At 43.5% G+C, this 23,361-nt stretch overlaps 1 protein-coding gene across 1 annotated transcript; it reads right to left on the bottom strand.

The window, feature by feature from the left end:
* Nucleotides 1-10,501: 10,501 nt before the first annotated feature.
* On the bottom strand, nt 10,502-19,163 carry RXFP3 (relaxin family peptide receptor 3). Its single transcript, XM_061188933.1, has 5 exons — nt 19,074-19,163; nt 12,608-12,941; nt 12,282-12,388; nt 10,968-12,219; nt 10,502-10,884 (listed from the first exon to the last, which is right to left on the bottom strand). Exons 1-5 carry the CDS (start codon nt 19,161-19,163, stop codon nt 10,502-10,504), a joined length of 2,166 nt encoding a protein of 721 aa, XP_061044916.1.
* Nucleotides 19,164-23,361: the final 4,198 nt, after the last annotated feature.

The following is a 23,361-nucleotide window of genomic DNA, read 5'->3' as shown; positions in this document are numbered from 1 at the left end:
CGGCCTTCCTCTCCTTCCCAGTTTCTCCAGTGGTCTCAGGCTGGGTCTGTATTCTCTCACACTCACTCTCCTCTCGCTACTTTTGGGCTTCCAGCCTGCTGCAGTTCTCTTGGTTGCCTCCGTTTTGTTTTAAGAGCCTGATCTCTGCTGCTCTTGGGTCATGGCTGGGGCAGTGCTAGCGTGTGGGGCGGTACATCGGGGGCACCCCTGTGGATCTGGGCCCTTCTAGTTTGTGTGTGTGTGTGTGGGTGAGGGGAAGGAAGGCAGGGACTTACACCGAAGCGGTCACTCCTTCCTGCCTCTTGCAGAACGCGCAGCTTGCTTATCTGGCCACAGGCTCCCTGGGCTCCCGCAGTTTATCCCATTTTCTCCAGATTAATTTTTTCCAGACTGGGCTGAGCTTTCTCCCCAGAACTGAGCATGCTATTGCTTCACTTATCAACCTCTGCGCCCTGCTTTCCTCCTCTCCACAGAGGCACTTATTTTCTGCCCCCCAATCCGGTCCCCCTGCCTTCTGCTGGTATATTCACTCCCAAATGAAGTTACCACATTCACATGCAAAAATATTCCATCTTCCCCAGTCTTCCTTCCTCCCTCTCCGCCTCATGTTATCCATCTGAGCACAGCAGGGTCATGACTGACTTAGAGGAGTGACCAGGGAGAACACCTGCCCCCAACCCCATAGTGTGGGGTAAAGAGGAGCCAGGGCTTCCAGGACCCCACGTGACACAGCACCCAGCATTGTGAAAGAAACAGCACCCAGCCGCTTCACCTACCTCTTGACCTCTGCAAGCTGTGGAAATGGAATTATTTGCTGAGTTCAGTGTTTATTTCCTGATCATTTCTCCAAGACCTGCTCAGGTGATTAAAGATTTTGAAATGAATGACTGGGTGAGCCAGGAGGGTGACCTACAGCTGAGGGTCCTCTTACCTGGACCCCCAAGAAGTCAAGAGTAGTCATCTCTGACCAACCACAGGGCATCAGGGCCTGGTCTTTATTATAAGGGAAGCTCTTTTCAGATGGAACATTGGATGGGTTATGGGATGAAGAAGGGAGCTAGAGCACACAGCCTCTGTCTCTCTCTCTTTCTCTCTCTCTCACACACACACACACACACACACTCACACTCAAATATTCAAATACTTTACTCCCTTAACTTCATTGAGGTTTGAATGAGTGAATAGAATCCAGTTTCAAAAGCCTTTAACCACCTTTGGGAACCTAAGTACTTGTTCTTAGTATACCAATGACATATCCTCTCTGAGACAAAAATGTCTCATTCCCAGACAAATAAAGCAAGTATAGGGATATCTACATTCTTCACAGAAATCCTAGGAAATCCTGCAGGAGAAAGGGAAGCCACACTGCTTTGCTTCCCTCCCCCACCATGCACCTGGCACTCCAACCTCAAAGCCTTCCATCACTGCATTTCCTCAGCTTCAGACGCCCTCTCTATATGCCCACTCCCTGTCTCAACTGCCAGATCTGCCCATCTAAATTGTACCTCTATTCCTACGTCCATCTCAAATACTGCTTTGGCCAGGAAGTCTCTGATCCCCCAGTAGAATCAAGCTTTCCATCCCTGTGTTCCTATAGATAGCACTTTCTTTTAGCCCTTACTATGACATTCAACTCACTGTCCCATGACTCATTTGCCTTGTGTACATGGCGCTGTCCCCTTCTAAATGTCAGGAATGTGTTTGTGATCCCAGCACTCAGGATAGAGCTAGGCACACAAGCATTCAAAAAATAAATTGCTGATGTCAACTGGATTTGACCATTTCCTTGTTGATGCTTTTGTCCTTGTGGCAGACAGAAATCTTGGTCTTTGCTCCCTCTAGCCGTGTTCTCAGGAGTCCTCAGGTTTGGATGGGGACAAGGTGACTCGTTTCATAGAGTCTTTTCATGAAGTCCTTGCCCCCAGCCCCTTCTGTTTTTCTAGTGCCCATGATACCAGAAGAACACACTTCAACATATTTTCCCCAAAATCCTGGGCTACCCACACCTTATTTTATCATCAAAATTGAAACAGCAAGTTGCTTTAATAAAGAGAATCTCTCCGTAAATGTCTAATATCAACGTTACACATAGATACACTACCATGCTACTATTTGTTCTTTGTGGGTGTTTACTTGTTCATTTATTTTGTATTTTGGAGACATGGAGGGCTTACAGTTCAATTTTTATTAGCCCATTGGTCCTCAATATCAATATCAGTAAGTTTTCTTTCTAAAGGGCAAAGAGAGACTAATTTGACTACTTTTAAACAAAAGCATTTTTCTGTTTTCTAAAAAAGGTAACTTCTCAAGGCTACTCAGGATTGAGGATGTCAGGCAGCTTTTGTTTTTGTGGCAAGGTCTGAGTGTTTGCACTGTGTGTGTTAACAGAAAGCAGGGCCAGGGACGCTGGGGCTGTGCAGTTCACATTCTGAGCCTTAAATCTCAGACGCTACTGGGAATTTCCAGCAAAATCACAAAACAATTGACAGTTCCAGAGGCTATTTAAGCAGACGTGTTTGTATAATGATTATTTATGGTATTAAAATAAGCACACCAGTAGGTGCCTACGTCACGTGTTTTTTTTTTTATGAAAAAAATTTTTTTAATTTTTTTTTTCACACACACACACACTGTATTTTATTTTTACAAGAGATAAATAGACTGACACCAAGCATTGTACATGGATGACCACAACAAAAGCAACAATGATTGCAATTACCAAACATGAAACACACTCATACTATGTCATAATATTGACATTCAGTCCAGTAATCCTCCACTGTAACAGCTCCTTTACTTTGCAGTGAAAATTGATTTGTATATTCTTTGCCTCTGAGTCCTTGTGGGATTTTTTTTTTTTAATTCAAACAGAAAGTCACAAAAATGATAATCATCCTCATCAGTTCACTCAGTCCCATGTAATTAATTTTTTTTTTCATCTTGATCTTTTGTTAGCACTTTTATAAGTTCATCAGTTTTTCATTAGAGTTCTGAAAATGCTTATTCATTCAGTTCAGCAGTACAGTCAGTTACCAGAAACCTGTACTTGTCAGAGTCTTTTCCATGAATTTCTTGAAGATGAAACCCTTTTATAGGAACATATTTGCAAAAGCATCAGAGTACACCCAGAACTGTCTGTAAATGACAAAAGACTTAAAAATGACCATGGTTAAAGATTTGATGAAAGTTCATAATAATGCAGTTGACAAGAAAATTAGTTATTTCTGAGATACACATTTTAAAGTAATAACTAGGATCATGACTTATAACATTATACCAGAACATATAAGATTTTTAGAAATTTCATGTAATGTCTGAAACATTTATAAACATATTTCCATACAAATAACCCAATGAAAGTTTAGTCTTAGTTGTTTTGTTTGTTTGTTTGTTTATACTGCAGGTTCTTACTAGTCATCAATTTTATACACATCAGTGTATACATGTCAAACCCAATCGCCCAATTCAGCACACCACCATCCCCACCCCACCGCAGTTTTCCCCCCTTGGTGTCCATATATCTGTTCTCTACATCTGTGTCTCAACTTCTGCCCTGCAAACCGGCTCATCTGTACCATTTTTCTAGGTTCCACATACATGCGTTAATATATGATATTTGTTTTTCTCTTTCTGACTTACTTCACTCTGTATGACAGTCTCTAGATCCATCCACGTCTCAACAAATGACTCAATTTCATTCCTTTTTATGGCTGAGTAATATTCCATTGTATATATGTACCACATCTTCTTTATCCATTCATCTGTTGATGGGCATTTAGGTTGCTTCCATGACCTGGCTATTGTAAATAGTGCTGCAATGAACATTCGGGTGCATGTATCTTTTTGAATTACAGTTTTCTCTGGGTATATGCCCAGTAGTGGGATTGCTGGGTCATATGGTAATTCTATTTTTAGTTTTTTAAGGAACCTCCATATTGTTCTCCATAGTGGCTGTATCAATTTACATTCCCACCAACAGTGCAAGAGGGTTCCCTTTTCTCCACACCCTCTCCAGCATTTGTTGTTTGAAGATTTTCTGATGATGCCCATTCTAACTGGTGTGAGGTGATACCTCATTGTAGTTTTGATTTGCATTTCTCTAATAATTAGTGATGTTGAGCATCTTTTCATGTGCTTCGTGGCCATCTGTATGTCTTCTTTGGAGAAATGTCTATTTAGGTCTTCTGCCCATTTTTGGATTGGGGTGTTTGTTTCTTTAATATTGAGCTGAATGAGCTGTTTATATATTTTGGAGATTAATCCTTTGTCCGTTGATTCACTTGCAAATATTTTCTCCCATTCTGAGGGTTGTCTTTTTGTCTTGTTTATGGTTTTCTTTGCTGTGCAAAAGCTTTGAAGTTTCATTAGGTCCCATTTGTTTATTTTTGTTTTTATTTCCATTACTCTAGGAGGTGGATCAAAAAAGATCTTGCTGTGATTTATGTCAAAGAGTGTTCTTCCTATGTTTTCCTCTAAGAGTTTTATAGTGTCCGGTCTTACATTTAAGTCTTGAATCCATTTTGAGTTTATTTTTGTGTATGGTGTTAGGGAGTATTCTAATTTCATTCTTTTACATGTAGCTGTCCAGTTTTTACATGTAGCTGTCCAGTGGTGTCCAGCACCACTTATTGAAGAGACTGTCTTTTCTCCATTGTATACCTTTGCCTCCTTTGTCATAGATTAGTTGACCATAGGTGCGTGGGTTTATCTCTGGGCTTTCTACCTTGTTCCATTGATCTATGTTTCTGTTTTTGTGCCAGTACCATATTGTTTTGATTACTGTAGCTTTGTAGTATAGTCTGAAGTCAGGGAGTCTGATTCCTCCAGCTCCGTTTTTTTCCCTCAAGACTGCTTTGGCTATTCGGGGTCTTTTGTGTCTCCATACAAATTTTAAGATGATTTGTTCTAGCTCTGTAAAAAATGCCATTGGTAATTTGATAGGGATTGCATTGAATCTGTAGATTGCTTTGGGTAGTATAGTCATTTTCACAATATTGATTCTTCCAATCCAAGAACATGGTATATCTCTCCATCTGTTGGCATCATCTTTAATTTCTTTCATCAGTGTCTTATAGTTTTCTGCATACAGGTCTTTTGTCTCCCTAGGTAGGTATTCCTAGGTATTTCATTCTTTTTGTTGCAATGGTAAATGGGAATGTTTCCATAATTTCTCTCTCAGATTTTTCATCATTAGTGTATAGGAATGCAAGAGATTTCTGTGCATTAATTTTGTATCCTGCAACTTTACCATATTCATTAATTAGCTCTAGCAGTTTTCCAGTGGCAGTTTTAGGATTCTCTATGTATAGTATCATGTCATTTGCAAACAGTGACAGTTTTACTTCTTCTTTTCCAATTTGTATTCCTTTTATTTCTTTTTCTTCTCTGATTGCCGTGGCTAGGACTTCCAGAACTATGTTGAATAATAGTGGTGAGAGTGGACATCCTTGTCTTGTTCCTGATCTTAGAGGAAATGCTTTCAGTTTTTCACCATTGAGAATGATGTTTGCTGTGGGTTTGTCATATATGGCCTTTATTATGTTGAGGTAGGTTCCCTCTATGCCCACTTTCTGGAGAGTTTTTATCATAAATGGGTGTTGACTTTTGTCAAAAGCTTTTTCTGCATCTATTGAGATGATCATACGGTTTTTATTCTTCAATTTGTTAATATGGTGTATCACATTGATTGATTTGTGTATATTGAAGAATCCTTGCATCCCTGGGATAAATCCCACTTGATCGTGGTGTATGATCCTTTTAATGTGTTGTTGGATTCTGTTTGCTAGTATTTTGTTGAGGATTTTTGCATCTATATTCATCAGTGATATTGGTCTGTAATTTTCTTTTTTTGTAGTGTCTTTGTCTGCTTTTGGTATCAGGGTGATGGTGGCCTCATAGAATGAGTTTGGGAGTGTTCCTTCCTCTGCAATTTTTTGGAAGAGTTTGAGAAGGATAGGTGTTAGCTCTTCTCTAAATGTTTGATAGAATTCACCTGTGAAGCCATCTGGTCCTGGACTTTTGTTTGTTGGAAGATTTTTAATCACACTTTCAATTTCATTACTTGTGATTGGTCTGTTCATATTTTCTGCTTCTTCCTGGTTCAGTCTTGGAAGGTTATACCTTTCTAAGAATTTGTCCATTTCTTCCAGGTTGTCCATTTTATTGGCATAAAGTTGCTTGTAGTAGTCTCTTAGGATGCTTTGTATTTCTGCGGTGTCTGTTGTAACTTCTCCTTTTTCATTTCTGATTTTATTGATTTGAGTCCTCTCCCTCTTTTTCTTGATGAGTCTGGCTAATGGCTTATCAATTTTGTTTATCTTCTCAAAGAACCAGCTTTTAGTTTTATTGATCTTTGCTATTGTTTTCTTTGTTTCTATTTCATTTATTTCCGCTCTGATCTTTATGATTTCTTTCCTTCTGCTAACTTTGGGTTTTGTTTGTTCTTCTTTCTCTAGTTTCTTTAGGTGTAAGGTTAGATTGTTTACTTGAGATTTTTCTTGTTTCTTGAGGTAGGCTTGTATAGCTATAAACTTCCCTCTTAGAACTGCTTTTGCTGCATCCCATAGGTTTTGGGTCGTCGTGTTTTCATTGTCATTTGTCTCTAGGTATTTTTTGATTTCCTCTTTGATTTCTTCAGTGATCTCTTGGTTATTTAGTAACGTATTGTTTAGCCTCCATGTGTTTGTGTTTTTTACGTTTTTTCCCCTGTAATTCATTTCTAATCTCATAGCGTTGTGGTCAGAAAAGATGCTTGATATGATTTCAATTTTCTTAAATTTACTGAGGCTTGATTTGTGACCCAAGATGTGATCTATCCTGGAGAATGTTCTGTGCGCACTTGAGAAGAACGTGTAATCTGCTGTTTTTGGATGGAATGTCCTATAAATATCAATGAAATCTATCTGGTCTATTGTGTCATTTAAAGCTTCTGTTGCCTTATTTATTTTCATTTTGGATGATCTGTCCATTGGTGTAAGTGAGGTGTTAAAGTCCCCCACTATTATTGTGTTACTGTCAATTTCCTCTTTTATAGCTGTTAGCAGTTGCCTTATGTATTGAGGTGCTCCTATGTTGGGTGCATATATATTTATAATTGTTATATCTTCTTCTTGGATTGATCCCTTGATCATTATGTAGTGTCCTTCCTTGTCTCTTGTAACATTCTTTATTTTAAAGTCTATTTTATCTGATATGAGTATAGCTACTCTTTCTTTTGATTTCCATTTGCATGGAATATCTTTTTCCATCCCCTCACTTTCAGTCTGTATGTGTCCCTAGGTCTGAAGTGGGTCTCTTGTAGACAGCATATATATGGGTCTTGTATTTGTATCCATTCAGCAAGCCTGTGTCTTTTGGTTGGAGCATTTAATCCATTCACATTTAAGGTAATTATCGATATGTATGTTCCTATGACCATTTTCTTAACTGTTTTGGGTTTGTTTTTGTAGGTCCTTTTCTTCTCTTGTGTTTCCCACTTAGAGAAGTTCCTTTAACACTTGTTGTAGAGCTGGTTTGGTGGTGCTGACTTCTCTTAGCTTTTGCTTGTCTGTAAAGCTTTTGATTTCACCATCAAATCTAAATGAGATCCTTGCCGGGTAGAGTAATCTTGGTTGTAGGTTCTTCCCTTTCATCACTTTAAGTATATCATGCCACTCCCTTCTGGCTTGTAGAGTTTCTGCTGAGAAATCAGCTGTTAACCTTATGGGAGTTCCCTTGTATGTTATTTGTCATTTTTCCCTTGCTGCTTTCAATAATTTTTCTTTGTCTTTAATTTTTGCCACTTTGATTACTATGTGTCTCGGCGTGTTTCTCCTTGGGTTTATCCTGTATGGGACTCTCTGCGCTTCCTGGACTTGGGTGGCTATTTCCTTTCCCATGTTAGGGAAGTTTTCGACTATAATCTCTTCAAATATTTTCTCTGGTCCTTTCTCTCTCTCTTCTCCTTCTGGGACCCCTATAATGCGAATGTTGTTGTGTTTAATGTTGTCCCAGAGGTCTCTTAGGCTGTCTTCATTTCTTTTCAATCTTTTTTCTTTAGTCTGTTCCGCAGCAGTGAATTCCACCATTCTGTCTTCCAGGTCACTTATCCGTTCTTCTGCCTCAGTTATTCTGCTATTGATTCCTTCTAGTGTAGTTTTCATTTCAGTTATTGTATTGGTCATCTCTGTTTGTTTGTTCTTTAATTCTTCTAGGTCTTTGTTAATCATTTCTTGCATCTTCTCGATCTTTGCCTCCATTCTTATTCCGAGGTCCTGGATCATCTTCACTATCATTATTCTGAATTCTTTTTCTGGAAGGTTGCCTATCTCCACTTCATTTAGTTGTTTTTCTGGGGTTTTTTCTTGCTCCTTCATCTGGTATATAGCCCTCTGCCTTTTCATCCTGTCTATCTTTCTGTAAATGTGGTTTTTGTTCCACAGGCTGCAGGATTGTAGTTTTTCTTGCTTCTGCTGTCTGCCCTCTGGTGGTTGAGGCTATCTAAGAGGCTTGATGGGAGGCTCTGGAGGTGGGTAGAGCTGACTGTTGCTGTGGCGGTCAGAGCTCCGTAAAACTTTAATCCACTTGACTGTTGATGGGTGGGGCTGGGTTCCCTCCCTGTTGGTTGTTTTGCCTGAGGCAACCCAACACTGGAGCCTACCTGGGCTCTTTGGTGGGGCTAATGGCAGACTCTGGGAGGGCTCACGCCAAGGAGTACTTCCCAGAACCTCCGCTGCCAGTGTCCTTGTCCCCACGGTGAAACAGAGCCAGCCGCCGCCTCTGCAGGAGACCCCCCAACACCAGCAGTTATGTCTGGTTCAGTCTCCCCCAGGGTCACTGCTCCTTCCCCTGGGTCCCGATGCACACACTATTTTGTGTGCACCCTCCAAGAGTGGGGTCTCTGTTTCCCCCAGTCCTGTCGAAGTCCTGCAATCAATTCCCACTAGGCTTCAAAGTCTGATTCTCTATGAATTCCTCCTCCCGTTGCCGGACCCCCAGGTTGGGAAGCCTGACGTGGGGCTCAGAACCTTCACTCCAGTGGGTGGACTTCTGTGGTATAAGTGTTCGCCAGTCTGTGAGTCACCCACCCAGCAGTTATGGGATTTGATTTTACTCTGATTGCGCCCCTCCTACCATCTCACTGTAGCTTCTCCTCTGTCCTTGGACGTGGAGTATCCTCCTTGGTGAAGTCCAGTGTCTTCCTGTTGATGACTGTCCAGCAGCCAGTTGTGATTCTGGTGCTCTCGCAAGAGGGAGTGAGAGCATGTCCTTCTACTCCGCCATCTTGGTTAATCGTTTCGCATTACCTGTTTTTTGATCCCAAACTAGGTCGCCAAAGAGAACAACAGTAGCATCTCTGTCAAAACTGGCAGCTGGATGGGTAGATTGTTCGATCCCCGCTCTCCGAGCAGCCTCAAGAAAGGACTACTCTGCCGTGACCAGAACAGAATTGTTATGAGAAATGTGTCACCCTTCAGATGGTCCCATACACTGGGGGTTAAGGAAGAATTCATCATGCATGTCAACGTGCTGAGCACTCCTTATAATGAATGGAACTCGGTTAAGGTAGAGTCCTATGGGAATTCTGATTCCCTGCCTTCTCTCCTCGACGTTATGAACAATAAGAAACCCCGCACCTGAAATCCTGGCGATCCCCTCAAAACAAACTCTCAGTACTCTTTTCCCTTTAGGACAGATTTTACCTGAGTCTCCTATTCCCCTTCCCACCCCACAACTCCCCTTGAATGATCAGACTCCAGCTTCTAGGAATTTGGGTTTCAGGAACCACATTTCTACAGCATCTCTTAATCTTCCATCTAAGCCAACGAAAAACGCGGACGAACGAACCCTTTACTCGCTGGTCCAGAGCCTCAATCAAATCGGCATTCCGATTCCCAAAGAGTGAGGGGGGAGAGGCTGCAGAAGAGTCCCCAGTCCCAGTAGCGTGTCTACTCAGACCTGTTCAAGTTGCTCCTGGGCACAGCTCACTTGCAGCGCGCAGCCCCAAACGCAAGGAGTGTCTCCAGGTACCCACATGGCTCTCAGGGGAACCCAGACGCCCAGCTTCCAGCGCACGGTGCAGTCGCTGCTAGGGGACCCAGAGAGCCCCCCTTTCTCCTTTAGGGGTCGTAGCCTGAAGAGGTCTCTCTATTCAGCCCCTCGAACTACATTGCGTCCGCTCCCTCCCGCAGAGACTCCACTCCCCCGTGAAGGGGCTGTCACACGCACGCCGGAGGGTTTTGGTCTCGGCGACCTGTGAGCGCAGAGGCCGTGCAGGGTCTCAGTCGGGCTCCGCGTGTGTCCGCTCTCCCCATCCCAAGTGATAAACCATACGCCCCACGGGAGGTGGCTGTCTTCGCGGTGCATTTCTCCTGAGGGCGGAACAAGATTGTCACTCCGTTCTTCCAACTCCGAAGAAGTTTCTTGGTCCCATACATCTAGGCTCTCCGCTCAGCCAAGCAGCAAATCAGACCTTCGCGCCCGGGCAGTCCCAGAGCCAAGGTGCAAAGGTTTTGTGAGCGGCTCACCCGACTGGATGCACCTTGAGGACCCTTTCAAGAGCTGGGGCGGGGGTGGGGGGAGTCGCTGGAATAAGTGCGCTCAGTTGTCTGCGCACCATTTGGCTGAGGCCCTCTTCCTTGTCCCCGAACTGCTTTACATTCCTGAAGCCTTTCTTGGCTTCTGGGCACACCACACTGCCCAGTGTTGACAGCATAAGGAGAGGAAGGGGTGTGTGTGGAGACAAGGGGGACGGAGGCTGGTGGCTTGGTCCAGCGAGGCTGGTCTCAGCCACTTTGCCACCTTCCTCTCTCCACCTGGGTTCGCAGCCTCCCCTCTCCGGAGAAGGTCCCCCGGCCTCTTCGTAGGCTGCTCTTTTGTGCTTCTCTCTCTCCTTGTCCCTCCTACCTCTTGATCCGGGGGCCCCAGCAACCCCTAATCCGCTCTACTCTTTTCCGCCGAGGGAAGGCCACTTGGCAGTTCCTGCGTACCCCGGGCCTCGGGCTCCGGCTTGGTGGCGGCGGCGAAAGGGCGCATGCTAGTGAGAGAAGGCGACGCGAGGCGCCACAGTAGATTCTCGAGCGCTTTGCGGAACTCGCGGCGCATGAGGCAGTAGAGGATGGGGTTGAGACAGCTGTTGGAGTGCGCCAGGCACACGCTCACCTGGCACAGGAAGTACTCTTGGCTGAAGGGCACCGCGTTGAACTCGATGAGGATGCTCCAGGTGGTGAGTGCCTGATTAGGCAACCAACACAGGAAGAAGTATAGGACCACGATGGTCACTGATTTGGTGGCCTTGGAGAGTCTCTGGGCGCTGGCTCTGGCCAGGCCTCCCCCGGCTGCTGAGGCTCCTACTTCGGTCCCTGCCACGCGGTGGTCGGAGATGAAGCGCACCAGCAGCAGATAGCACAGGCTGATGATGCCCAGCGGCGGCACGAAGCCCAGCAGCACCTTCTGCAAGTGGTAGAGGCCCAGCCGGAACTGCCTGTCGCGGCCTAGCAACTTGTCCGGGAAGCGCACCAGGCACAACTCCTCGCCCATCACCTTGATCGTGGTGGAGAAGATGGCTTTGGGCAGCGAGGCCAGCGCGGCCGAGGCCCAGATCAACACGCACAGTGCTTTGGCTGAGAAGCGGCAGCTGTCCCCCAGGCTCCGGCCACAGCAGTCGCCCCAGCCGTGCCCTCCGGTCCGGTGGCTCTTAAGAGCCAAGGCCACCGAGTGATACCGCGCCACACTCATGGAGGTGAGAAAGAAGACACTGGCGTACATGTTCATGGACGTCACTGTGGATACGATCTTACACATGGCCTTGCCAAAAGGCCATTTGAAGTCGAGCACGAACTGAAAGTCCGTCAGCGCCAGGTTGGTGACGAAGAGGTTGATGGAGGACTTGCGCCAGCCCTGCTTACTCATCATCAGGTAGAGCACCAGGAGGTTGCCCGTCAGCCCCAACGCGCAAAGCACCCAGTACACCACGCTGTTGAGGATCCTCACCCGGGCCTCGGTGTCCGCGCTCTCTGCCCGGCCGCCGCCCGGGGGATGCCCTGGCGCCGCGCCGGCCGGCAACTCTAGCCCCAGCTCCCACGACAAGTCCTGCAGCTGCAGCGACGCGTTGCCGCTAGTGTTGGTCACCTGCAGAAGGTCCGGGATCAGACTGAAGAGTTCTGCGAGCTCGTCCCCGCCAGCCGCCTTATTCATGGTGGCTTTCGCGGCTGCAGCGGCCACCTGCCTGCGCAGGTGCCTCTAGGTCAGGTTTCGGGAGATAAGCCCTAAGGGAGTCCAGCGCTTCCGGGGTTCCGGCGTGCCTGGGGGCTTTCAAAGCAGCCGCGGAAGAGAGCGCCTAGGACCAGGGCGCCAGGCGCGTCCCCGGCGAGCGGAGCTTGGCCTTGGGCACGAGAGTTGCGCTGAGCGTCTGTTCGGAAGGGGAATTCGAGAGCAGAGGAGCACAGCTCCTAAGGCGAGCGGTCGGCGTCTAAAGGTTCTCCGGCCAAGGTGGCGGTCTCCGGGTCCCTACTGTAAAAGTCAGACTTTGCCCCCTGCGTTTCCCGCTGTTTCCCACTTGGTCACTAGCTCATACCCGCCCTGCCGCTCAAGGCCGCTATTGGGGGCCCTCTCCTTCTCTTTCAAATACCTTTGTCGCTTTCCTCCGCGGTTGCGTGGACGAGGTTTCTGAACAGAGTTCTGTCTACCTCGCTCTGACTCTCTGGAGGGCTTTCGATGCTGCCCTCGCTGCTTCGCGTCTCCGTCTCTCCGCTGTTGTCAGCTCCCAGGGATTTGCCCGCAGCGTTCCCGCGAGTTGCATTCCCACCCGCCAAACCGAGGCCGCGGGCTCCCAAGGAGCCTGCGTAACCCCCGCGCCGGGAGAGGGGGCGCTTTCCGAGGTGCTGAACTTCGCCGCGCCCGCCGCGGGGGAGCGGGGAGAGGTGCGCGGCACGAAGAGCCCAGCGGCCAATTTCCCTTTTCCTCTTCAGTTTCAAAAGGAAATGGTCGTAACCCTTTATTTTCCTATGTTGCTGGAGAAAGTCGGCTTTGATTTGCGATCGCTTTTCCTTTCTTATTCTCAAACATAACTATTAGAATTTTTTCTTTCTCACTCCCAAATGCACAATCTTCTGCCCATTTTTCTTTTTAAAAGCAATGATAGTGGCCTCTTTTTTCATGCGCAGACCTTAAATCAGATGAGGGCTCTTCCTGAATACACAAACGCCAGCTCCACTTCCCCTTATGAATTAGCTGACCACTTTAATTGGTGTCTGTGACTGTCAGGATTTTCAAAGCATCTTCACATAACAAAACTCTGGGTTCAGGTGTTGCCCTCTGCTTTGGTGTATTCTGAGAACTGAAGCGAAGCAGAGCATGTAATTGGTGCGCCGACTTCACAGACATTAGATGTTTAGCTCTCAGCTCAGAGCTCTTCAACAGATTGTTTACTCATATACAACCACACTCTACCTTGATGCAGTTGGAATAGAGGATTTCATAGGGCTGTTTCTTGGCCACCAGCCCCCTATTTCCACTACTATTATAATCAGAACTCTTAACCAGTGATTTTTTTTTTTTTTTTTTTCAGACCAGTGGAAGTAAATTCTAAGGAATCTTTTAAGTTCCTTTGGGCAAGGGGAAACAGTATAAACCATTTGAATTACTTCTTAAATTTCAGTTTATTTAAATGCCAGATCAACCGCTCTGGTGTAAAATGTACATTTCTTAGGATAAACTTAAGAAATTTGCAATGTTTTCCTCATTGTCCGGGACTAAACTGAAACAAAAGTATCTTACGCGTAACTGTCCTCACTCTTGCAGAGCTCGTGACTTTACTTACAGAGATAAAGAGTTTGTGACTTTAAAGCAGAGGTAATAGAAAAAGCATAGTGAAAAAGAAACGCGGTACCCAAAACATATGAAGGGAAACGGAAACAATCTTGATTCCAAAGCGGGAACACAGCTCCGGAGAACACGCTTCACGGTAGTCTCTGGTCTACTCCGCTTACCCGCTAGAGGGCGCCAAGGCTTTAATAAAAAGAAAACCAAACCAAACCACTTCCTTTGAGAAGTTCTGATCTGGAGAAACTCAGCTCTGCGTGGAACCGATACACAGGTCGCTTCTGTGTACATCTCTTATCCCTGCTTTAGTAGTCTCATCTTCAAGTTTACTTTTCACTCAAATTTTTACTAGCTCTTTCTCCATCAGATTTTTATTTCTCCTTTATTTAAAAAAAGTTTAAAAAATATTTCAAGGTGCTGTTGAAAAACAAGGAAGCTTAGGGCGTACCCTGAAAGCCTTTTGCCTCGGTTTCCTAGTATGTACATGGGAGGAATTGTGGTTTTCAAATATTTTGAGGATAGGTGCTGAGCAGGTGACACCTGAGTCAGCTGGGGAGCTTGCTAAAATACAAGTTGCTGCTCTCCTCCCAGCCCCATGCGGCCACAGAGATTCTGATTCTCAGTGGAGTCAGAAAGAGGCCCAACAATCTACATTTGAAAAACATTCTTCCAGGTGATACTAATTTTCCCCCAAGTTTGGGAACATCTGGATTAACTTTTATTCCTTTTCTGTCTCTCCATGTGAAAACATTTAAGTCCCAAAGAAATATTAATGTCCACTGGTGGTTGATCACATACTAGGATTGGAAGCAAAGGAAGAGAAGGGGGTCTCAACAAGTTTCCTTAAAACCACATTTAGGCCCAATAGTGATATTTTCTTCACCGTAGGACAGAGGGGACCATGTGCTCCTGAGGTCTGCCAGGCCTTGAGTACTCAGCAGCAGGACTCAGACTGAGCCCCTAGGGGAGGCTCTTCCCAAGTGTGACTCCCAGAGAATGCTGCCAGAGTGCTTCCGAGCCTAGAAGGCTCTTCATTTCCAAATCTGTTCTCTGAAAATGAAGCACACGTTGTGAGCAGGAATTTATAGTATCACTTAATTAAGTCTGTGTCATGGAAGAAAAAAAAAAATCCCTTTTCAAATAAGTTCTTTTTCAGTATGACCTTAAGATATTTTAGACCATTTTCCTTAAAGGCAAGGGCCATGTTTTTCTCAACCAGCATCTAAAATATTCAAAGAGAGAGGCATATCAGTCATGGTCAAATATCATTTAGGTATACTGTTAAAATATTACCAAAATCTTACCATATAAATTCCCAACGTAAAATTTGGAAAATTGACAATGTTGTCAAATTGTATGTTGATCCATAAGGATCAACCTTATGGAAAAATTAAAAGAGGGGCTTTTTTAGTTGTCTGGTTTTAAACCAGCTGTTACCCCTCCCCCTGCCCCATTAATCTAATTGTTTGTCAAGTTTTATTACTGAGGATCCACACGTGCCAGTCTGTTTTCCCAAGTTAGTACCTTTGCTAACAATGTTCTTGTGTGAGTTCTTCCTCTATTCTCATGTCTCTCTTCCCCCACTTCAACATATTTCTATGTTACTTACACTGTTTAATATTACTGGCAAAAGGTTACTGTCTGGGGGGAAGCTTTCTGAACTCTCTGAGAAATAGGTATCGATCTTTTCCCCTCTCAATTATCATAGAACCCTCTATCAGCGCATCTCTTAAGGCATGCCTCCCCATCAAGAAGTGCTGCGGCTCTTTCTGAATATTTCTCATGTTGTTTAAGAGTGTCAGCCTGGCAGGGCAGAGCGTGTATCATCATCACTGTTGTTTGCCCTTAGTGCTGGGCTCAGACTTTTCACATGTATGGGCACAGGACACACTTATTGATTGGACTCTGCATTCAGATGCAATCTTCCTACTAAGGCAATTCCTTAAAAGGTAACTTACAAGTTTCCCCTAACTATCTACTCCTATAGAATATCCAAGTCTAACTCCAGGGAATTGATTTATTTAAAAAACCTTTCATTTTTACCTAAGCTAGACCTCCATCTATAAAGCCACCTGCACATTAAAACCACTTGAAAATATTGCTGCCCAGTGCCGACCTTACACCAATAAAATGGGAATCATTTGTTAAGAGTAAGATATGTATTTCCATAGGTCTTATTATAAAAAATTGCAGCTCCCCTACAGCTGGACCCTCCATATTTCTTTTGCCCAGAGGCACATTCAAATCTTTTAACTGATTCTTTTGCTATATACTGCATAACTCTGGTTGAAATGCTTATATTGGTATTTTATTTTTTCATTGTAGGCATTAATATTTTACTCCCTACCATGGAAGGTGAAAGTTTAGCTTTTTTCTCACACATCCTCTCCTTCCACTTCTCCCAACATTCTGACACCCCCCAGTTTAGTTATATTGTACTTTAGAAAGATCCGACCCCAGCATTTTCACTGTAATGACTATGTAAACGTTAACAATTGAGCCATATATAGTATATGATTGTTATTCTTTTCTTTCACAACTTTTTGTCTCCATTGGAATTAATAATTATCTTTGTTACTAAGGTAGGAAAGACCAAGTAGAAGCTACTAGAACTGCTTCTACCTACCAAAATAGTAAACCAAAATCATACCACCTACCTGAAGGAATCTTGGAGAAATAAGTGTTATCATCAAGGATTTCAAAGACGCAGAGGTGAAAGTGAAGCAGCAGCTATTTCCACTTAGGACAACAGGCACTGCTGCGTCTTGCCCACATTTTCAGTGATCTGCTGGCTCACCTCTTCGGCGTTGGGCAGCAGCTGGGGTCACAGCTCCTGCAATGCCCACCAGATCTCTTCCTTCAACTTTTTTGAGTCATCGGCCAGCCACATATGCAGCTCCATGCCAAAAGGTGTCATCTTCTCCTGTAGGCCTCTCACTGTCGATATCGGAGGCAGTGAGAAACAGACGTGGACTCAAGTCTGTTTTCATGGGTTCCAAAAGAAGAATACTTGTTTTAAAAAGGAAGACAGCAGGGTAATATGTCTGGAGGTGGTTGAAAGTCCTCTCACTCCAACTCCAAAGACTAGTTGGCCAACAGATTTAGGTAGTTTGTTCCAGCAGGCAAAGAGCAAAGAACCAATGTTGACCCTGTGTGGGAGACCATGCTGGAAGGAATGGCACGTGATGAGACCAGGACGAGCAAGTGTCAGATCACACAGAGCCTAGGAGACCATGATTGAGAGTTTGGATTTCATTCGAAACTCAAGAGCAAGCTACTGGAGGGATTTAAGTAGGCTTAGAGATGCTGTTGGTGCCCTGCCCATCTCCCCTCCTCACATGCCATTTCCCTAGTTGCCAACTTGACCTTCAAATACCAGCTCCTGTGACTCTTTCCCAGTGGCCTTTCTCTGAAGCTGCTTTGCTTGTTTGTGGGGCTGCCTATAGGTGGTGGGGACTTAATCTTCCACTCTCACCTCTCAGAGGAGCCTACAACAAATGACTGATGGAGGTTGGTGTATAAATACCCCAGCTTCCTTGTCCCTTTGTCAGAGTAACTCTGATTATGTGTTTTAACTTATTCCCCAGAGTTTAGAGATAAGCTTTAGCTGGCAGAGTGGCAACTTGTTTGACAATACGTGCTTATTGGGTTTCTCCCCTTCCCTATCACACTTAACTTTCAGTGTTTTCAGGGGTCTCCTTCCAAATAAACTACTTTCACTAGAATTTTTGGTTCTGGATCTGATTTGGGGGGAGTCCAAATCAGGACAGCAGGGGAATTATGCAATCCAGTTCACACGTTATAAAGACCATACTGATTGGTAAAACAGTTATAAGGCATGAAGGGTGCAAACTGGGAGCCTGGAAAAAGACTACTGCAACAGTTTAGGTGGGAGATGGTGGCAGCTTGCCTTAGTCGATTCAGGCTGCTATAACAAAAACACCAGAGACCAGGTAAAGTAAACAACAAACACTTATTTATTATATTTCCAGATTCTGAGAAGTCCAAGATTAAGACACTGGCAGATTTGGTGTCTGGTGAAGGCCTAGTTCATAGAAGGTCATCTTCTGTTCTTCTATGCTGGGTCCTCCATTGCAGAAGGGGCAAGAGAATTTTCTGGGGTCTCTTTTATAAGGGCACTAATCCCATTCATGAAGGCTCTACCCTCATGACCCAATCACCTCTCAGAGGTCCCACCTTCTAATACCATTACATTGAGGGTTAGGATTTCAACCCATGAATTTTGATGGGACATAAACATTCAGTCCAGCTTAAGGGTGGTGACTGTGGAGGTGGAGAGAAGTCCTGACTTGAATTTTTATTTGGAGAGTAGAATCACCAGGATGTGGTAATGATGATGGGTTGGAAGGGGTTAGAGGTGAGAGGAAAAGTAGTTTCCAATATGACCTCATCCTAGGTGGTTAACAGACATTTAGTGTGATGGAAAGACTGGAAAATGAAAGACTTTGGTAGAAGATCAAGAGATTTCTTATGGACATATTGCCTTTTTGACCTCCAGTTGGAGAAGTCAAACAGGCAGTCGAAAACATGGGTATGTGGAGCTTGCAAATTAGGACTGGACTGGTCTTTAAAGCTATAAGAACAGATGAAATCATTCAAGGAGAGAGAGCATAGAAAAGAAGACCTGAGCCAACATGGGTGGTACAGGAAAGTCAGTTTCTTAAGATGAAGTTTCTATGACTGTTTTTGGAGGAAGTTATCATAATGAACATTTTAATTTTATTATCTATTTTAAAAGTTAGTTCTCTTGGAGAAAACTGGAACTATCTCCACCAAGCTGAATGTGGATAATAGAGACAAATAGAAAATATTAAAAAGAAAAGTTGAGCATATATTTACTAGGACTAAGACCTTGAACAATGTGATAAATATTTTCACTAAATACAGAAAATATTGATATACTATTACCTGGGGTCCTTCACAGATCAAGAGTGGCCTGGGACTCCTCCAATATTTTCCTAAGGCTCCTAATATAGATAAATACAGATATAGATATAGTTTACATAATGATATGTACTATAATGAAAACATGCCAAAAACAAATTACAAAATAATATTGTTATAATTTACATATTTACTATTTAAAAATTTGGTATTTTAATGTAAGTAAAGACTGAGATGATGCAAAAGCCTAAGTTTGATGCCATTTGCGAGTGCAAGAGCCAGGTCTCCCCCGCTACTCCCTACACTCTTCCGTTCCCTCTGATGCCAACCACTGTGATAACTTTGGACCCTAAGAGGGAAGAACTCACCTTGGAGTGGGAATGATGTTTCTTTTCTTCCCTGATGTCCTCTTTGTCAATAAACAAGCTTTGAACCATAGGCTGTAGAAGAGGAGGCATCATCTACTCTTGGGCTGAGGCAATTGTAGGGCTGGACTTCGGGCTGGGTGGATATCTGCATGGGCTGGACTTCCCTGTGGAAGGAGTTGGGCTGAGATATTCAGATCATGAGCCTCAAAAGAGTAGCCAAGGCTAGTAGCAGGATAGGCAGTCCTCTGTGAAACTCCTTCTCCAAGTGTTTAGAGAAGAGTTGTTAAAAGCCATCACCTGGATTTAAGTGGGAATGAAAGGAGAGATTTGAATTCATGCCTACAGTGGATTGGTGCCGGGAGAGAAAAATAACCTGGAAAAGAGTTATAGGACTGTACACTGTGACCTGATTTTCCAAGGTCACGGATGATTCATTTGAAGTTCACATTGTTGGCAGAAGGGGCTAAACAACCACCAGGTGGATTTGTGGAATATTCAAGCATTCTTCCTGGATTCTTGTGGTTTCTTTGCAAGTGGAATACAAGATAGGGATGGATTTTTCACAGTCCTTGGGATGGGGCTTAGAAAATGAGCACTGGAGATATAAATAAAAAGTATGACCTCAGTTTTTGGTTTCAAGATGTAATAATGAGGAAATATGTCTGGTAAAGATGTAGTAACATTCATTATGTCTAAGAGAGTCATTCTGCTGTGTTTTTAAACAAGTATAAAGACTGATGTTTCGGTACTTATAATCACAGAGATAATATACTGATGTGAAAAGTTGAGTAAATATATAAAGTTATAATCCAAATAATGTAACCTATAATTAACGTCTAGGATGTGAGTTTGGGGTAGTTTGTTCTGGTAAGATTGCTGCTGGGCAGAAGAACTTGAGCTGGATCTGGATAAGAGAACAGGAAATTACTGCCAGAGTCAGATTAGAGAGAAGATATATAATCAGAACTTCTAGATTCTGGGATTCTACAAAGCAAAGTGTGTTTTCAGATAAGAGAGAGGCGAAAAGGATCCATCCTCTCAAGATCCCTTTGGAGTATGTATAGGCACCGCTCACTCTGCATTACTTCTTCTTAATCTGAAAGTATCACATCTTTTGTTCTACCGTAATTATAAATTGAGTTCTTACTATGTGCAATGCAATGTGTTAGGTGTTTGGACAATTAACAGCAAAAACCTCAATGACACAGTATGAGTAATAATTAAACTGATGATAACCAATCACATGTCACATTTATTTGGATGCTGTATTATTTTCCTAGGGTTTCTGTAACAAATTACCACAAACCAGGTGGCTTAAAACAACAGAAATGTATTATCTCACAGTTCTGGAGGCTAGAAGTCAGAAGTCAAGGTGTTGGCAGAGTTGGTTCCTTCTGGAGGCTCTGAGAAAGAGACCATCCCATGCCTCTCTCCTAGCTTCTGAGGGGGTCGAAGGTAATTTCTTGGCTTGTAATTGCATCACTCTCATCTCTGTCTCTGTCTTCAGATGGCATTCTCCTCTCCATGTCTATCCTTGTGTCTCTATTTTATCTCCTTATAAGGGCACTAGTCATTGAATTAGGGTCCACTCTAATCCAGGATGACCTTATTCTAACTACTTTCATCTGCAAAGACCCTATGTCCAAACAAGATCACATTCACAGGAATCAGGGGCTAGGATTTGAACATATCTTTTTTGGGGACACAATTCTACCCACTACAGATAACAACCGTGTGCACTGTGCCAAAGGTTCTGCATTATCTCACCCAATGCTCACAATGGGTGAGGTTGATACTATTGTTATCCCAAATCTGATTTCCAGATTTTATCCCCAGAACTCCAGAGTTGTAAATTCAACTGCTGCTTGACATTTCTACATGGTTTCTGATTTTCCTTCAGTTTTCTCAATCTCAGTAAATGGCATTACTATTCACTTAACTGTTCAAACTTAAAATCCAAGAGTAATTCTTTATTTCTCATTTTCCCATAAACCCAGTCTAACCCAATCTAGTAGGTCCTGTTATCCTGTTCTCAAGAACAGAAACAAAAACCCCGAAGACCAAAAAATTCCTGAATTGATCTACTTCTTCCCATTTATTCACTTCTCTCTGCATGAGTTATCTCTTCCGAGATAATGATTTATGCTGAAACTTTATGGCTTAAAAAAACAAACATTATTCCACAGTTTGTGTAGGTCAGGAATCCAGGTGCAGCATAGTGTCATTGGCTCAAGGTCTCCCCTGAGGTTGCAGTTAAGGTATCAGTTGGGGTTGTGGTTTTATCTGAAGGCATGAGTGCTAGGGAGAGGGATTTGCCTTTAAGCTCACTCACACGCTTGCTGGCAGATCTTCAACTTTCACCATGTAGGATTCTCCACAGGGCTGCTTCACCTTACTGCAGCTGATTTCCACCAGGGCAAATGATGAGGGAGGGTAGAGAGGGAGAGAGAGGAAGAGAGAGAGAACTCAGCATGAAAGCTGGAGTCTTTTTAGAACGTAACATCAGAAGAGACATGCCCACCACTTCTGCTATATTCTATTCTTTAGAGGCAAGTCAGTAAATCAAGTTCACACTCAAGGAGATGGGAGTTATACAAGAGTATGATTACTAGGAAGCAGGGGTCGTTGAGACTATCTTAAAGACTGATTACTACAGCAGGGCAGGTGCTCACAATATCCAGCAGAAAACAAGAGTTGAAGGGCTACTCAGATGAGCAGATATTTCAACAGCCACAAGGTGCTGGGGCAACATTGAAGTTCAAGCCTAATAAACTGGAGGAGAATAGGTAAATAGTCCAGGCTTTCAGTCAAAACTCCAGAAGAGGCACATCTTAACGGTAAGTTCTACACTCTATTCTCACCAACCAGAAAATATACACTTTATTCAACTATATACAGAACATTCACCAAAATAGGCCATATGCTGGGTCAAAATCAAGGTTCAACAAATTTCAAACGATTGAAATCATGCAGAACATGTATTTATTTTAAACAGCTTTACTGGAGTATAATTGCTTTACAATGGTGTGTTAGTTTCTGCTTTATAACAAAGTGAATCAGCCATACATATACATATATCTCCATATCTCCTCCTTCTTGCGTCTCCCTCCCACCCTCCCTATCCTACCCCTCTAGGTGGTCACAAAGCACCGAGCTGATCTCCCTGTGCTAAGTGGCTGCTTCCCACTAGCTATCGATTTTACATTTGGTAGTGTATATATGTCCATGCCACTCTCTCACTTCGTTCCAGCTTACCCTTCCCCCTCCCCGTGTCAAGTCCATTCTCTACATCTGCGTCTTCCTGTCCTGCCCCTAGGTTCTTCAGAACAATTTTTTTTTTTTTTTTAGATTCCATGTATATGTGTTAGCATACAGTATTTGATTTTTCTCTTTCTGACTTACTTCACTCTGTAAAACAAAGTGAATCAGTTATACATATACATATGTTCCCATATCTCTTCCCTCTTGGATCTCCCTCCCTCCCACCCTCCCTATCCCACCCCTCTAGGTGGTCACAAAGCACCGAGCTGATCTCCCTGTGCTATGCGGCTGCTTCCCACTAGCTATCTATTTTACGTTTGGTAGTGTATATATTTCCATGCCACTCTCTTACTTTGTCACAGCTTACCCTTCCCCCTCCCCATATCCTCAGGTCCATTCTCTAGTAGGTCTGTGTCTTTACTCCCTTCTTGCCCCTAGGTTCTTCATGATCTTTTTTTTTTTTTTCTTTCTTAGATTCCATATATGTGTGTTAGCATACAGTATTTGTTTTTCTCTTTCTGACTTACTTCACTCTGTATGACAGACTCTAGGTCCATCCGCCTCACTATAAATAACTCAATTTCATTTCTTTTTATGGCTGAGTAATATTCTATTGTATATATGTGCCACATCTTCTTTATCCATTCATCTGTTGATGGACACTTAGGTTGCTTCCATGTCCTGGCTATCGTAAATAGAGCTACAATGAACATTGTGGTACATGACTCTTTTTGAATTATGGTTTTCTCAGGGTATATGCCCAGTAGTGGGATTGCTGGGTCGTATGGTAGTTCTATTTTTAGTTTTTTAAGGAACCTCCATACTGTTCTCCATAGTGGCTGTATCAATTTACAATCCCACGAACAGTGCAAGAGAGTTCCCTTTTCTCCACACCCTCTCCAGCATTCATTGTTTCTAGATTTTTTGATGATGGCCATTCTGACTGGTATGAGATGATATCTCATTGTAGTTTTTGTTTGCATTTCTCTAATGATTAATGATGTTGAGCATCCTTTCATGTGTTTGT

This window comes from Eubalaena glacialis, chromosome 4 (assembly GCF_028564815.1).
Source record: "Eubalaena glacialis isolate mEubGla1 chromosome 4, mEubGla1.1.hap2.+ XY, whole genome shotgun sequence".
NCBI lineage: Eukaryota > Metazoa > Chordata > Mammalia > Artiodactyla > Balaenidae > Eubalaena > Eubalaena glacialis.
The sequence above is the reverse complement of the archived record's forward strand: the minus strand, read 5'-3'. Positions and strand labels throughout refer to the sequence as shown.